This window comes from Mustela erminea, chromosome 8 (genome assembly GCF_009829155.1).
Source record: "Mustela erminea isolate mMusErm1 chromosome 8, mMusErm1.Pri, whole genome shotgun sequence".
Lineage (NCBI taxonomy): Eukaryota > Metazoa > Chordata > Mammalia > Carnivora > Mustelidae > Mustela > Mustela erminea.
Genome location: NC_045621.1, coordinates 73,480,873 through 73,495,012, shown reverse-complemented (window position 1 = coordinate 73,495,012; position 14,140 = coordinate 73,480,873). Strand labels below are relative to the sequence as shown.

The following is a 14,140-nucleotide window of genomic DNA, read 5'->3' as shown; positions in this document are numbered from 1 at the left end:
GACTGTATGATTGCTGTCTTGTGTTGTCAGGTACCTCTGTTCACTTTTGGCCCAGACAAAACAGGAAAAAGAAAGAGAAAGTGAATCAGATCTGAGTATCACTTTGCTTCAGATTAAAGATTATTACTTTGGTGTGAAATGCATACTTGATCCCATTATTCTTCTTGTAGTATTATTCATTAACTATCACTTGAAAACCAATGGACTTACAATCAAGAGATTCAGATATTATTGGTTTGGGCCATATGAAATTGCTGTGTTCTTAGGCTGAGAACAAATATCTATAATTTCATGTGTTTCATTAACTACCATTAGCAAATCTGTTGTCTCAGTTTACACATCCAAAAACAAAGGACTTAGTCTACATAATACCTAAAGCCCTCTATGGCTCTCATATATGATCCCATTATCTTTAACAACTGGTAGCAGCATCACAGCAGCTCACTTAACAATAACGGAAGGAGTTTGTTCTTGCCCTTTTGGGTCTAGGTTATATTTGTATTTACCACTCTGGTTCTGCTTCACACCATAGTCCTGTTGGTTGTTTTCAAAAAAAAACTCAGAATCCTAATTCCTCTTAAGGACACATAGGTGAAGGAACAATAAGAAAACTGAGAAAAGTGTCTATGTATCACAAATATAGGTTCAGTGGTTTAAAGATGGTGCTGAAATCAAAAAGGGCAAAAAGTATGACATCATATCTAAGGGAGCCGTGCGCATTCTTGTCATCAACAAATGTCTACTGGATGATGAAGCAGAGTATTCCTGTGAAGTAAGGACAGCAAGAACTTCTGGCATGCTGACCGTACTGGGTAAGGGTGAAGTCTTTCTTTGCAGAAGTATATATTTTGGGGAAAAAAATAATTTTCAGTTGAACTCAATGTTGTTGTTGTTGTTGTTGTTGTTGTTGTTGTTATTATTCTTGCAGAAGAAGAAGCTGTCTTTACAAAAAATCTTGGCAACATTGAAGTTAATGAAGGAGACACTATAAAACTGGTTTGCGAAGTCTCCAAGCCTGGAGCAGAAGTGGTTTGGTACAAAGGGGATGAAGAGATCATTGAAACAGGAAGATACGAAATTCTTACCGAAGGACGAAAGAGAATCCTAATCATTCAGAACGCTCACCTTGAGGATGCCGGCAGCTACAACTGCCGACTCCCAAGTTCTCGAACTGATGGCAAAGTCAAAGTCCACGGTAGGAAAATTACAATAAATCATATTTTAAGAATTCATACTTGATGCATATAAGGAACAGAAGCTGAAGTTTTTAATACCTTGCAACTTCTTCTTTCCAGAACTCGCTGCTGAATTTCTCTCAAAGCCTCAGAACCTTGAAATACTTGAAGGAGAAAAGGCTGAATTTGTCTGCACTATATCGAAGGAAAGCTTTGAAGTCCAGTGGAAGAGGGATGATAAGACACTTGAATCAGGAGACAAATATGACATTATTGCTGATGGCAAAAAGAGGATCCTGGTTGTGAAAGATGCCACATTACAAGATATGGGCACTTACGTAGTCATGGTTGGAGCCGCGAGAGCAGCAGCTCACTTGACAGTAATTGGTAAGTTGGTTTTAGCTTCTTGGGTTTGCTTCCAGTTGCCTCTATGTCGGTCCTTCTTCATACTCTAAGAATTGTCGGTTGCTTTCAGAAAAACTCAGGATCATAGTTCCTCTAAAGGACACTCGTGTAAAGGAACAACAAGAAGTCGTCTTCAACTGTGAAGTCAATACAGAAGGTGCCAAAGCCAAATGGTTCAGAAATGAAGAGGCCATATTTGATAGTTCAAAATACATCATTCTCCAAAAAGACCTGGTCTACACCCTCAGAATTAGAGATGCACGATTAGATGATCAAGCCAATTACAGTGTGTCTCTGACCAATCACAGAGGTGAAAATGTTAAGAGTGCTGCTAATCTGATAGTAGAAGGTAAGTCACTTATGTAGTATCAACAATAGTTTTTAAATCAGTATCTACTCTGAACACAGTTAAAGTCAACATTTTCTCCTTTACAACAGAGGAAGACCTGAAGATTATTGAGCCTCTTAAAGATATTGAAACAATGGAGAAGAAAACTGTCACATTCTGGTGCAAGGTGAACCGCCTCAACGTAACCTTGAAGTGGACCAGAAATGGAGAAGAGGTGCCTTTAGACAACCGTGTTTCATACAGAATTGATAAATACAAGCACTCTCTAATCATTAAAGACTGTGGCTTCCCAGATGAGGGTGAATACGTGGTCACGGCTGGACAAGATAAATCTGTTGCTGAGCTTCTGATCATAGAAGCCCCGACGGAATTTGTAGAGCCCTTAGAAGACCAGACAGTCACTGAGTTTGATGATGCGGTCTTCTCCTGCCAGCTCTCCAGAGAGAAGGCAAATGTGAAATGGTACAGAAATGGGAGAGAAATCAAAGAAGGCAAAAAGTAAGTGAGAGCCTCTTAAGTTCTATTTCTGGAACTACCTGTACACGTGTGACGACTCAGTGATCATTAGGCTGAGCAATAAGCAATAATTCAATCTCTTCTCTCAGATACAAATTTGAAAAAGATGGAAAGATACATAGACTCATTATAAAAGACTGCAGGCTGGACGATGAATGTGAATATGCTTGTGGAGTAGAAGACAGAAAATCTCGAGCCAGACTTTTTGTGGAAGGTACGTACTGAGTGCAAGGACAATTTTAATATTAGTACCAGCCTTTAAAGGTCGTTAACTCAAGTGCGGACGTTAGTATTCATTTTATATTTTCTTTTCAGAAATCCCTGTTGAGATCATCAGGCCTCCCCAGGATATTCTGGAAGCCCCTGGTGCCGATGTTGTCTTTTTGGCTGAGCTCAACAAAGATAAGGTGGAAGTACAGTGGCTAAGAAATAACATGGTCATTGTTCAGGGTGACAAACACCAGATGATGAGTGAAGGAAAGGTACACAGGCTACAGATTTGTAATATTCAACCTCGTGACCAGGGTGAATACAGATTTATTGCCAAAGACAAAGAAGCCAGAGCTAAGCTAGAACTGGCAGGTAAATCCCTTTCTTTTGTGTTCAGTTATCCTTACAATATCACAGGTACTCTGTAAGTTTCAGATTTCACAATTAATTAGATAATGCTTGTGAAACCTCTTATTTCTGCTAGGCTCTACCCACGTCTAACTATTCTAATGTCTCTTACCACAAAGTGTCCTGAATAAGAGGTCATTGATAGTTTCTTCTTTATGTGTTAGAACCTTGAACAGGTGCTGGCACATGGTAGCTGTTCATTATTTCCTAGAAGTAACATATTGCCCTGAAAGTCATCCCCAAAAACCGGGACCCAGAGAAAGCTCTGGTCTCTTCTATTTTCCAAACCCCTCTGGACCGTCTTAGGTCTGTTCTCATCCTGACTCAAGCTTCCAAGACATCCTTATGGGTTGTCATTCTGAAAAAGCCAGTTTCCCTTGTACATAAAATTCTGTCTGGTTTATCTTGAACTAAGACATGCCTACTTTATAAAAACAAACAAATATATTTTGTTCTATATTCAGTTCTCCATTATTATTTTTGGCAAAGAAGGGAGATTTTACAGTTTTATATCAGCCTTAATCCTCTGTTCTCAAGTCTGACAATTTGCAAAGATGCCCTCTCTGCTCTAAAGTTATTGTGATATACTTCCAAGGTTATGTAACCAATATTTGCTAACAAATATATAGCAAAGAAGCTGTGGTGTAGCTAGACTGTAATGCATAACTCAGAAGCATTCACATGTTCTTTTTCTCACCAGCTGCACCTAAAATCAAGACAGGTGACCAAGATCTTGTGGTTGACGTTGGCCAGCCTCTGACAATGGTGGTGCCCTATGATGCCTACCCTAAAGCAGAAGCTGAGTGGTTTAAAGAAAATGAACCTCTGTCTTCAAAAACTGTTGATACTACAGCTGAACAAACTTCTTTCAGAATTTTAGAAGCTAAGAAAGGAGACAAAGGAAGGTATAAAATTGTGCTTCAGAACAAACATGGAAAAGCAGAAGGATTCATCAATTTAAAAGTTATCGGTAAGCCCTTGCATCACTTGGACTTGATCGGCAAAGTACAACCAAAAGCATGGTAACACAGTAAAAAAATTTTCATACGTGAATTTCAGATGTTCCAGGGCCAGTACGTAACTTGGAAGTGACGGAAACATTTGATGGTGAAGTAAGCCTCAGCTGGGAAGAGCCATTAACTGATGGTGGAAGCAAAATCATAGGTTATGTTGTTGAAAGACGGGACATCAAAAGGAAGACGTGGGTTCTGGCCACGGATCGTGCGGACAGTTGTGAGTTTACTGTCACTGGACTACAAAAAGGTGGAGTTGAGTACCTGTTCCGTGTCAGTGCAAGGAACAGAGTTGGCACTGGTGAACCAGTAGAAACTGACAATCCTGTGGAAGCAAGGAGTAAATATGGTAAGAAGTTTTTAAGTAAATTGCAAACGAGCTTATCTTTGCTTTTATCCCTGATTTAACCCAAAGCCATGTTTTCTTCTTAGATGTTCCTGGCCCTCCTTTGAACGTAGCCATCACTGATATAAATAGATTTGGGGTCTCACTGACATGGGAGCCACCAGAGTATGATGGAGGAGCTGTGATTACAAACTACGTTATTGAATTAAGAGATAAGACTTCTATCAGATGGGACACTGCTATGACAGTGAGAGCTGAAGACCTGTCTGCAACTGTCACCGATGTGGTGGAAGGACAGGAGTACAGTTTCCGGGTCAGAGCCCAAAATCGAATTGGAGTTGGGAAACCAAGTGCAGCCACACCCTTTGTCAAAGTTGCTGATCCAATTGGTAAGCCCATCAAAAAAAGGAAATAATTACTCCATGAAATCTAGAAATTAGGCCTATTAATTAAAATAAAGTTAATGAGAAGGTAGGACATCAGAAAGACATGAACAAAATCACAGAAATCTAGACTGTGCCTACTTAATTCAGTAAATTCAATAAACCTGATAATAGGGATAATGGGGATAATAGAAATGATTATACATTATCTTAATAAATTGTCACTGAATTAAATGGTGTGCTCCAACTCTTTCTTCCATTCCAGAGAGACCAAGTCCTCCTGTGAACCTAAATTCCTCAGATCAGACTCAGTCGTCAGTTCAACTTACATGGGAGCCTCCTCTGAAAGATGGAGGAAGCCCAATATTGGGTTATATAATTGAGCGATGTGAAGAAGGAAAAGATAATTGGATTCGTTGCAATAAGAGACTTGTCCCTGAACTGACTTACAAGGTAGGGAATTTGCATCTGTAAAAACATTTGGTGTATGATCATGGACTTAAATGCACATGTTTTTACAACTGCTGATTCATTACTTCAGGTTACTGGATTACAAAAAGGAGATAAATATTTATACCGAGTGTCTGCAGAAAATGAAGCTGGTGTTTCAGATCCATCTGAAATTCTTGGTCCTCTTACTGCTGATGATGCATTTGGTAAGTGGATATTCTGTTTTTAGATTTGGGAATAGCATGTAGCTACTTCAGGGTACCAGGGCCTTAAATATAGTACTAGAAACTCATTAATTTTTCTTCTTGGTAGTTGAACCAACAATGGATTTAAGTGCATTCAAAGATGGTCTGGAAGTTATTGTCCCGCATCCTATCACGATCCTGGTTCCAAGTACAGGCTATCCAAGGCCAAGTGCAACCTGGTCTTTTGGAGATAAAGTACTAGAAGCAGGGGACCGTGTGAAAATTAAAACCTTATCTGCCTATGCTGAACTTGTCATTTCTCCAAGTGAACGTCCAGACAAGGGCATTTATACACTGCAATTAGAAAATCGTGCGAAAGCAATTTCTGGGGAAATTGATGTCAATGTAATTGGTAAGTACCTAAACTTTTGTTATATAAGGTAACTTGACAGTTATTAACAAATACTGGTTCAAGCTATTACCTATATTGATTTCTGACTACATTTTCTCAGCTCGCCCAAGTGCTCCCAAAGAGCTGAAATTTAGTGACATAACCAGAGACTCGGTACATTTGACTTGGGAACCACCAGATGATGATGGAGGAAGTCCACTAACAGGATATGTTGTTGAAAAGCGAGAAGTCAGCCGGAAAACATGGACTAAAGTGAGTTTTGAGCAGCAATGAGCCATCTCCAGAAAAAAGAGTTGGGGAAAGCCCAGCATGCTGGGATGCCATGCAAAGTTTATATGGTTTCCCTTTGCCTTGCTAAAAATGAACCACAAATACAAAAAAAAAAAAAAAAAAAATGAACCACAAACTTAATGAGGTAGTTCAACCAAGGTTTGGTATAATTGCCTTATTTTATGCCTTACCAAATTTTCTACTAAGTTCATGAAAAAATAAAACTTAACCTTTTCATTTCATACCTGATAAGTACCCAATATGGCCTATTAAGCTATAAGCCATTCTAAGGACACTAAGCACATGACTCCCTGGTGGTCAGACTTCTCATGCTACTAGATTATCCTAATTGGCCCAATCTACCCTTTTTTTTTCCTCCTCAGTTTGTTACTATTATTTACTCAATACTCAGTATTGTTTTTTACCTTGATTTAAAACCATATTTCTAGGGGCACCTAAGTGGCTCAGTCAGTTAAGCAATCTGTCTTCAGCTCAGGTCGTGATCCCAGGGTACTGGGATCAAGCCCAGCATTGTTGGGGACGGGGGTGGCCCCTGCTCAGCAGGGAGTCTGCTTTTCCCTTTCCCTCTGCCCCTGCCCCTGCTCATTCTCTCACAAGCATTCTCTAATAAAAAAATTTTTTAAAAAAATCTTTAAAATCATGTTTCCAGTAACCAAGCTAGTGGAAAGAATCAATACCTTTTTGCCATCAATATCTTTTTGCCACCTTTTTTTTAAATTTATTTTTTATTTATTTTCAGCATAACAGTATTCATTATTTTTGCACCACACCCAGTGCTCCATGCAATCCGTGCCCTCCATAATACCCACAACCTGGTACCCCAACCTCCCACCACCCTGCCACTTCAAACCCCTCAGATTGTTTTTCAGACAATCTGAGGGGTTTTTGCCACCTTTTTAAAATTACTTTTTCAGTGTTCCAAAATTCATTGTTTATGCCCCACACCCAGTGCTCCATGCAATATGTGCCCTCCATACACTAGGAAAGTTTCACCTTAATATCCTAGGTTTAAAATGTTATGTGTCTTCTCTGCAGCTTTTTCCTTAGTATGAAATAATCCTTACCATTCAAAAACAATTTCTATTTGTATCCTTGTTCATGATAAAAAGCTTTTGACTCAGGCAAAGGGTTTTTGGGAGACGAGTAACTGTATTTCTTCGTCCCAGGTTACAGACTCCGTGACTGACCTAGAATTCACAGTTCCAGATCTTGTTCAAGGAAAAGAGTATTTATTTAAAGTTTGTGCTTGTAACAAATGTGGCCCTGGAGAACCTGCATATGTTGATGAACCTGTAAATATGTCAGTTCCTGCAAGTGAGTACATTCTTGGCAATGTATTGTCTAGCCTCTTATTACCATTTTTGCTTTTAGACCTGGATTCAAAGTTATGGGGAGTGGGGAATGGCATGGGTTGGTAACATGAAGATTTCATAGATGACCTAGCTAAGACTGAATCTCATTAAAATGTTTATAGCGGTACCTGACCCACCAGAGAATGTTAAATGGAGAGACCGAACAGCCAACAGCATCTTCCTAACATGGGATCCACCTAAACATGATGGTGGCTCACGCATCACAGGCTACATAGTTGAAAAATGTCCACGTGGCTCAGATCGATGGGTTGCCTGTGGAGAACCAGTTGCAGAAACAAAGTAGGTTTTCATAATTATTTTTATTTTTATGTTTTATATATTTATTTTATATTTATATTTAATATCTATATATGTTTTTAACTATAATTATGGCACACGAGTAAATGTTTCATCTTACTCACTAGAATGAGTGCTTTTCTTTTAGAAAATCTGTTACTTTTTTTCACTCAGAATTCCCCTGGTGTGCCTGTCCAATTTTAAAAAGTGCTGCTGAACTTATCCCTTCTCCAAGGTTTTCATTACTTGCAATACTGAAGCAACCTAGAATTAATTTAAGGAGTAGTATTCTGTCAAGAGTAGGTATACATTTTAGAAAGATTATGAATACTACAGATTATGTGCATTATTGTAAAATATCCTGTTTTGTATTCTGATAGAATGGAAGTGACTGGTCTTGAAGAAGGCAAATGGTATGCATACCGTGTGAAGGCCTTAAACCGGCAAGGTCCTAGCAAACCAAGCAAACCCACAGATGAAATCCAGGCGGTGGATACACAGGGTATGTATGTTGGGGTTTGTGTTATTAACCAGGCCTCTGCCTTTAATTGTTTGATCTTGCTAACATTGTAAAAAATCTTTTCCCATTTTAGAGGCTCCAGAAATTTTCCTTGATGTGAAGCTGCTCGCTGGTCTCACCGTAAAAGCAGGAACGAAGATCGAACTTCCTGCCACTGTAACTGGAAAACCGGAACCTCAAATAACTTGGACGAAGGCCGATACGCTTCTGAAGCAGGACAAAAGAATCAGCATTGAAAACGTTCCTAAGAAATCCACAGTGACTATCTTGGATAGTAAGAGAAGTGACACCGGCACATACATCATCGAGGCTGTGAATGTCTGTGGTCGGGCCACTGCGGTGGTCGAAGTGAACGTCTTAGGTGAGTGAGGCTGTCATTTCAAAAATGGGCAAAATCATTGCAGTTACTCCTTAAAAACAAACGGATTTTTTATAAAAATGCTTTTTTTCCTGAGTGTGTAATCTCCTCCACAGACAAACCTGGACCACCAGCTGCTTTTGACATCACAGATGTGACCAATGAATCATGCCTTCTAACATGGAACCCACCACGTGATGATGGTGGGTCTAAAATCACAAACTATGTTGTGGAGAGAAGAGCGACCGACAGCGAAGTGTGGCACAAGCTTTCATCAACTGTCAAGGATACAAACTACAAGGCAACCAAATTAACACCTAACAAAGAATACATCTTCAGAGTTGCTGCAGAAAACATGTACGGTGTTGGTGAACCAGTTCAGGCCTCTCCAATAATAGCTAAATTTCAGTTTGGTAAGTTTCTCATTAATCTGTTGACCAAAATTGTTAAAAAAAAAAAGAAAGATTCTTGTGTCAAACTTAGATTTAGGTGTCATTTTTATATATAGGACATGTAACACTTATATCCTTGTTCTGCCTATAGATCCACCTGGACCTCCAACTCGCCTTGAACCTTCTGATATCACTAAAGATGCAGTTACTCTCACATGGTGTGAGCCAGACGATGATGGTGGCAGCCCAATCACTGGATACTGGGTTGAAAGATTAGATCCTGATTCCGATAAATGGGTCAGATGCAATAAGATGCCAGTAAAGGACACAACATTTAGGTATGTCCAGTATCTCCATCAAGATGTTAAGATAGCAGTATATACAATTTTTCATTCTTTAGCATTCCTTTTGATTATACCTTCTTACACATTACCATAAAATTTTAAATTATTTTTATATTTATTTTTTATATTTAATTTTATTTAATTTTTACATTTATATTACCACATAATTTCAAAAATGATGTAAATTCCATTCCAGGACACATTTCTTCATTTCTTTACTGCCTTTCTGTAAGTTGCAAAGTGGTCTTCTAGTATATTATGAGGAGCACTATTACAGATGCTATAATTACACTGGTACATTTGACCAGATATGAGTTTATAATGAAATATTTTCAGTTAAATTTCAATATCAGTCATTTACAATTAAAATAAATTAGCCCCGTCAGAGTAAAATACACAGAGGCTTCTGCTAATCATGGTATCCAATTCATCCTTTGTCCCTAATTCAGAGTGAAAGGTCTCACAAATAAGAAAAAATACAGATTCCGTGTTTTGGCTGAGAATCTTGCTGGACCTGGAAAACCAAGTAGATCAACGGAACCAATCTTAATAAAGGATCCAATAGGTATTATTTACATATCCTTCTGTGGTTATTTTGAAGCTCCTATTAATTTCTTTTTTGACAAACTTAAATAATGGTTTCCTTTCATTGGTTTGCAGATCCTCCATGGCCTCCTGGAAAACCAACTGTGAAAGATGTAGGCAAAACATCATTGATGTTGAACTGGACAAAGCCAGAACATGATGGAGGGGCAAAGATTGAGTCTTATGTCATTGAAATGCTAAAGACCGGAACAGATGACTGGGTCCGAGTGGCTGAAGGTGTTCCCACCACTCAGCATTTGCTCACCGGTCTCATGGAAGGACAGGAATACTCATTCCGAGTTAGAGCTGTGAACAAGGCCGGGGAAAGTGAGCCCAGTGAACCCAGTGACCCTGTGCTTTGCAGGGAAAAACTATGTAAGTCACTCTTGATGTTTAAGGTATATAAATTCTTCTAAAGTATATCTGAGGACTACACTATGAGAAAAATGAAAAACTTGTTACTAGATTATTTCATCCTTGCTATGTGATTTCCGAGTGACTACGAGAGAATTCATTGAAGACTGAATATTGGACAATTCAAAAATTGAATTCTCTTTTTCTTCTTCAGATCCTCCATCACCACCTCGCTGGCTTGAAGTTATTAATATCACAAAAAATACAGCAGACCTTAAGTGGACAGTTCCTGAGAAAGATGGAGGGTCCCCCATCACCAACTACATTGTGGAAAAGAGAGACGTGAGGCGAAAAGGCTGGCAAACGGTGGACACTACTGTCAAGGACACGAAGTGCACAGTAACCCCACTGACAGAGGGCTCTTTATACGTGTTCCGAGTTGCTGCAGAAAATGCCATAGGACAAAGTGACTACTGTGAAATTGAGGACTCTGTCCTGGCCAAAGACACCTTTAGTATGTTCTCTAGCTTCATCTTTGTGATACCATTTGTAGTAGATTACCACTTCTCCCTCTGGTTTTTCTAACCACTGAATATTTTGCTTCTAGCCACCCCTGGTCCACCATACGCTCTGGCAGTGGTTGATGTAACCAAGCGACATGTTGACTTGAAGTGGGAACCACCGAAAAATGATGGTGGACGACCAATACAGAGGTAGAATTTTAATTAATTCACAAAGAAAATCTGTACTCAGCTGAACATTCTTAACTTTGTTTTCCCTATTAATGCTAATAAAATGCTTTATTTCAATAGATACATCATTGAGAAGAAAGAGAAGTTAGGCACCCGTTGGGTGAAAGCTGGAAAGACCTCAGGACCTGACTGTAACTTCAGAGTAACTGATGTCATTGAAGGAACAGAGGTCCAGTTTCAGGTTCGGGCAGAAAATGAAGCTGGAGTTGGTCACCCAAGTGAACCCACAGAAATCCTGGCAATTGAAGATCCAACAAGTAAGTAGTATCAGTTATGTGAAGGATATTGTCTACAGCTTGATGATGAGATCACGGATGTGAATCGTTCACTCTTTTTTCAGGTCCTCCTTCACCTCCTCTTGACTTGCATGTGACTGATGCTGGGCGAAAGCACATTGCTATCGCCTGGAAGCCTCCAGAGAAAAATGGTGGAAGTCCTATTATAGGATACCATGTTGAAATGTGCCCAGTAGGCACTGAGAAATGGATGCGAGTTAATTCCCGCCCAATAAAAGACTTGAAGTTTAAAGTTGAAGAAGGTGTTGTTCCTGACAAGGAGTACGTTCTGAGAGTGAGAGCTGTCAATGCTGTTGGTGTCAGTGAGCCATCTGAGATCTCTGAAAACGTAGTTGCCAAAGACCCAGACTGTAAGAACACAGTTTCTTTTATAATTAATAAAACAGGCTTTGCTTACACATTGCACTTTGATGTACCTTTTTTCCCTCTTTTCAATATCTCACAGGCAAGCCAACAATTGATATGGAGACACATGACATTGTGGTCATTGAAGGTGAAAAGTTACGCATTCCTGTTCCCTTCCGAGCTGTCCCAGTTCCAACTGTTAGTTGGCATAAAGATGGTAAAGAAGTCAAAGCAAGTGACAGATTAACAATGAAGAATGATCACATCTCTGCACACCTTGAAGTTCCCAAGAGTGTCCATGCAGATGCTGGAGTTTATACCATTACGCTGGAGAACAAGCTTGGCTCAGCAACTGGCTCAATCAATGTCAAAGTTATAGGTAATCATTCTTTGATGAAATATGAGATATTCTTCTTCACATGTTAGGAAAATTAATTAACTTCACAGTGTTAGTAAAAAGGGTTTCATGAGTTAGCTATTTATAAACTAAGTGTCCTTCCAGATTATTTCTTCCCATACGAGAAGCAAAGCAATTATAGACATGAAAATTCCAGTTAAAAATCTGATTAAACTAATTCACTTCTGTTGTAATTACTGGCATGTGAAGTACTAAATAAAAGAGTACACCCCCAGAAAGTTTTAATTGCCAATACTCATTTATAATTGTATTTATATTTTTCCATAGTGTTTTCACCAGGATCAGTAACATTTTCTATCCTGTCCCATGCAGATGGTATTTAGAAATTTATGTGTGGAGAAATTTGTGTGTGGAGAGTCTTTGTTAGCCCTTCTGAGTCTTTGTTTGGAATAAAGACTCAGGAGGGCTACTGACATTTAGTAATTGGGGACCAAGGATGCTAAATGGCCTGCAATGTATGGGGGAATACTCCAGCACATCAAAGGTTATCCCACCCAAAATGTGACTAGTCCCATTTAGAAAAAAGTGTACTATAACATGCTGACTATTCGTCTTACAATAATAAGTGTCATTTTATTTCTAACAGGCCTACCTGGACCGTGCAAAGATATTAAAGCAAGTGACGTGACCAAGAGTTCTTGTAAATTAACCTGGGAACCTCCAGAATATGATGGTGGAAGCCCAATCCTCCATTATGTCCTGGAACGCAGAGAGGCTGGGAGGAGGACATATATACCAGTCATGTCTGGTGAGAACAAACTGTCTTGGACCGTAAAAGATCTGATACCAAATGGTGAATACTTCTTCCGTGTTAAAGCTGTCAACAAGATTGGTGGAGGCGAATATATTGAACTGAAAAACCCAGTCATTGCTCAAGATCCAAAGCGTAAGTTTGGGCATGGTTAGAATATAGCTAGGAATTAATATGCAATTTTTTAATTTTAAAAAGTGGGTTTATATTATACATGTACATATTAACAGGTTTTTTCTTATTCTTCAGAGCCTCCTGATCCACCTGTGGATGTTGAGGTTCATAATCCTACAGCTAAGGCAATGACCATTACGTGGAAGCCACCTTTGTACGATGGAGGAAGCAAAATCATGGGTTACATCATAGAAAAGATTGCTAAGGGTGAAGACAAATGGAAGAGATGCAATGAACACCTGGTACCAGTCCTGACCTACACAGCAAAAGGACTTGAAGAGGGAAAGGAATACCAATTCCGAGTGCGAGCAGAAAATGCTGCTGGCATTAGTGAACCTTCTCGGGCCACTCCTCCAACAAAAGCTGTAGATCCTATTGGTAAGTTTCACTTAATAGGGTGGCCACTGTCCCATTGTATAGTAAAAAAGAATAATGTCTTGTCAGATGTTTTGATCAGAACTGAAAGCAATTGCTGTCTTTAATCCTTACAGATGCCCCGAAGGTCATTTTGAGAACTAGCCTTGAGGTGAAACGAGGTGATGAAATAGCCCTCGATGCAACCATCTCTGGGTCTCCTTACCCAGCTATTACATGGCTAAAGGATGAAAAAGTCATTACACCGGAAGAAATAAAGAAGCGAGCAGCACCCACAATTAGGAGGAAGAAGGGTGAAGTTCAAGAAGAAGAACCATTTGTCCTGCCTCTGACAGAACGTTTGAGTATCGACAACAGTAAAAAAGGAGAGTCTCAGCTGCGTGTCCGAGATTCTCTCCGACCTGACCACGGCGTGTATATGATCAAAGCTGAAAATGACCATGGCACTGCCAAAGCTCCCTGTACTGTCTGTGTGCTAGGTGAGTAGGCAAAACAACACTTCTCAATAAAAGGAAGTCTAGGGAAGAGTTTTAATAAGACATAAAAAGGGGGTTTGGGCCAGGGGGTAGGGGTATCAAAGAAGTAGGAAATAGCTTCAGCAAGCTATCCTCTGACCCATTTTTCCTCCTGGCTATGTAAACAAAATCACCCAAGCTTGTTGTTTATTAGCTAGTGTGGTGTGAA

General features: G+C 39.4%; 1 protein-coding gene across 1 annotated transcript in view; it reads left to right on the top strand.

Annotated features, from left to right (window-relative positions):
- TTN (titin) overlaps positions 1-14,140 on the top strand; it is a 274,226-nt gene that overhangs the window by 177,280 nt on the left and 82,806 nt on the right. The window contains exons 223-252 of the mRNA XM_032356075.1: positions 644-812; positions 929-1,195; positions 1,296-1,562; positions 1,651-1,929; positions 2,019-2,427; positions 2,535-2,659; positions 2,761-3,027; positions 3,764-4,033; positions 4,123-4,425; positions 4,509-4,811; positions 5,071-5,258; positions 5,347-5,461; positions 5,568-5,852; positions 5,953-6,104; positions 7,310-7,457; positions 7,618-7,795; positions 8,173-8,294; positions 8,386-8,673; positions 8,787-9,083; positions 9,214-9,400; positions 9,856-9,971; positions 10,067-10,366; positions 10,560-10,859; positions 10,953-11,058; positions 11,158-11,354; positions 11,438-11,743; positions 11,839-12,117; positions 12,743-13,042; positions 13,157-13,459; positions 13,573-13,935. Coding sequence (XP_032211966.1) covers positions 644-812; positions 929-1,195; positions 1,296-1,562; positions 1,651-1,929; positions 2,019-2,427; positions 2,535-2,659; positions 2,761-3,027; positions 3,764-4,033; positions 4,123-4,425; positions 4,509-4,811; positions 5,071-5,258; positions 5,347-5,461; positions 5,568-5,852; positions 5,953-6,104; positions 7,310-7,457; positions 7,618-7,795; positions 8,173-8,294; positions 8,386-8,673; positions 8,787-9,083; positions 9,214-9,400; positions 9,856-9,971; positions 10,067-10,366; positions 10,560-10,859; positions 10,953-11,058; positions 11,158-11,354; positions 11,438-11,743; positions 11,839-12,117; positions 12,743-13,042; positions 13,157-13,459; positions 13,573-13,935 — 7,189 coding nt within the window. The remainder of the gene's footprint in view (positions 1-643; positions 813-928; positions 1,196-1,295; positions 1,563-1,650; positions 1,930-2,018; positions 2,428-2,534; positions 2,660-2,760; positions 3,028-3,763; positions 4,034-4,122; positions 4,426-4,508; positions 4,812-5,070; positions 5,259-5,346; positions 5,462-5,567; positions 5,853-5,952; positions 6,105-7,309; positions 7,458-7,617; positions 7,796-8,172; positions 8,295-8,385; positions 8,674-8,786; positions 9,084-9,213; positions 9,401-9,855; positions 9,972-10,066; positions 10,367-10,559; positions 10,860-10,952; positions 11,059-11,157; positions 11,355-11,437; positions 11,744-11,838; positions 12,118-12,742; positions 13,043-13,156; positions 13,460-13,572; positions 13,936-14,140) is intronic.